General features: G+C 52.3%; 1 protein-coding gene across 1 annotated transcript in view; it reads left to right on the plus strand.

Annotated features, from left to right (window-relative positions):
* Positions 1 to 1,748: 1,748 nt before the first annotated feature.
* LOC115293644 (transmembrane emp24 domain-containing protein 9) overlaps positions 1,749 to 2,468 on the plus strand; it is a 3,673-nt gene continuing 2,953 nt past the window's right edge. Inside the window, exons 1-2 of the mRNA XM_029941316.1 lie at positions 1,749 to 1,968; positions 2,139 to 2,239. Of these exons, the coding sequence (XP_029797176.1) occupies positions 1,785 to 1,968; positions 2,139 to 2,239 (285 nt within the window). The 5' untranslated portion in view covers positions 1,749 to 1,784. The remainder of the gene's footprint in view (positions 1,969 to 2,138; positions 2,240 to 2,468) is intronic.

Below are 2,468 nucleotides of genomic sequence, written 5' to 3' on the forward strand. Positions count from 1 at the left end.
TTTTCTCTGCCCCTCCCCTGCTCATGATCTCTTTCTCTCAAAAATAAATAAACATAAAAAAAAAAAGGTTGAGAACATTTGACCAGAGTGTGGAGACTAAATATTAGGACACACTGCTGGTGAGACTGTAATTGGCATAAAGTTTGAAAGGACATTTTTGTGATCTCATCAAAAGACTATGTCCTACAGTAATGTTTTTTTAGAAAACAAACAAGAGGGGCGCCTGGGTGGCTCAGTCGGTTAAGCCTCCGACTTCGGCTCAGGTCAGATCTCACATTCGTGGGTTCGAGCCCCGCATCTGGCTCTGTGCTGACAGCTAGCTCAGAGCCTGCAGCCTGCTTCTGGTTCTGTTTCCTTCTCTCTCTCTGCCCCTCCCCCTCTCATGCTCTGTCTCTCTCTCTGTATCAAAAATAAATAAAATATTAAAAAAATTAAAAATGAATAAAAGAAGCTAAAATAACTCTTTAAAAAAAAGAAAACGAACAAGAGTATTTATTGCAGTGATATATGTAAGAGCAAATAATAGGGAATAAGAAATCTTAACCACGTTCATCAGGACAATGGGTTAAAAATAAGATACAAAGATTACATTATACTGTTACTGTCAAGAAAAAGGAGGTCAAACTTCCAATGAGGGGGACATGTCAACAGATTCTCATTAAACTTCCCTCCCCGGGGCCAAATCGAAATAACAAAGAAAAGCCAAAGTAGAGAGAAAACCTCCAACTTCTATGAAACCTTGACGAGGCACAGTCATAAACTGCCACAACACACTAGACTATGGATAAAATCCGGGAAGGACACGAAGGACAGACTCAGACCTCTGTTGGTCTCACACTGAACGCAGAGCCCTCCAAAACGGGGCGACTCTGGCCCAAGACCCCCAATATTTCTTTACTGGCAGGCGCCTGGGGAACCGAACCACCTTCGGGGAGAAGTCATCAGAGCAGCGCTCGGGCAGCAAAGCCCGCGTGGATGACGTCAGGTGCTGATGAGGGTGCGAGGGGGATACCTGGTACCATACAGACCAGAGTAGCCCAGATTTACGAGTGGACGGGTGTCAGGTGGCAAAGAAGCAGTAAAAGGAGACCTCGGCTTTTTTTTTTTTTTCCCTAAGATAGGTGCACTGTTTGTGTCACTTTTTAAAGTTCAGGTTTTTAAAATAAAGTTTTTAATGTTTTATTTATTTATTTTTGAGAGACAGAGAGAGAGCGCGCGAGCAGGGGAGGGTCAGAAAGAAAGAGAGACACAGAATCCGAAGCAGGCTCCAGGCTCTAAGCTAGCTGTCAGCACAAAGCCCGTCGCGGGGCTTGAACCCACGAACCGTGAGATCATGACCTGAGCCGAAGCCGGACGCTTAACCGACTGAGCCACCTAGGCGCCCCCAAAGTTCAGTTTTTAAAAAGAAAACAAAGCCCAGAGGGTCGGATGCAAAGCCGAGGAAAAGTCAGGGATCCTCGGTTTCAATGCTGTATCTGCTCATTATTCACTGCGACCTCAAACTGCGTTACTTGCAGCATCTGTAAAAATGTGGTAAACGCTAGTAGTCGCCCGGCCGCAGGACGATTGATTTAAAAAAAAAAAAAAAAAAGGCTTTCATTCTTGGGCGCCAATTAGGATGCAGGCAGAAGCTGCTCCCCCAATCTGGTACTGCCTCGCCGCGGTCGCGGGGTATCTCGGGACTTGTAGTCCAGCCGGTCGAACTCGCTGTCCCGGCAGGCCCCGCGGCGGCGGCAGGGCTACGTGGCGCCGCCGGCTGCGACTGCGCCGGCAGGTGGAGCAAGATGGCTGCGGAGCAGGGCGTGAGGGTCGTCGGGCCCCGGCCCGGAGGGGGACTGGGCAGGGTGATTCGGGCCCTCGTGTTGCTTCTGTGCTTTGTGGCCCGCGGAGGCGCGCTTTACTTCCACATCGGAGAGACCGAAAAGAAGTGCTTTATTGAGGAGATCCCGGACGAGACCATGGTTATAGGTGCGGGCGGAAGGGGAGAGTTTGGAACAAGACCTTGGTCTTGGGGTGGGGGGTGCGGGAGAGTCCGCTCTTCCAGAGCGGGGAGCAGCCGGTCTCGCCGCGTCCTGGCGTGGGCCGACTCCACGCCACCTCGCGCTCGTTTGTTCAGGACTCGCCCCACTTCCCTCCAGGAAACTACCGGACGCAGCTGTACGACAAGCAGCGGGAGGAGTACCAGCCGGCCACCCCCGGGCTCGGCATGTTCGTGGAGGTGAAGGACCCAGAGGACAAGGTGAGCCGGCCCCTTCGCCCCGCCGAGCCGTGCGCCCTGCGCTTCGGCGCCAGACCCGGCAGGTGCTGGTGCTTCCGCTCCTAGCCGCCGCATCTGCTGAACTGAAGATAGTTGGGTGTTGTGAGAAGACTCCGGATTTTCGCTCTAGGCCGAAGTTGGGCTGCTGCAGGGCTAGGGGCCCCTCTCAGCCTCTTCTGACCGCTGCGTGGCTCCGCCAAGCCACTGACCT

The sequence above is a fragment of the Suricata suricatta genome, chromosome 6 (genome assembly GCF_006229205.1).
Source record: "Suricata suricatta isolate VVHF042 chromosome 6, meerkat_22Aug2017_6uvM2_HiC, whole genome shotgun sequence".
In the NCBI taxonomy this organism is placed as follows: Eukaryota; Metazoa; Chordata; class Mammalia; order Carnivora; family Herpestidae; genus Suricata; species Suricata suricatta.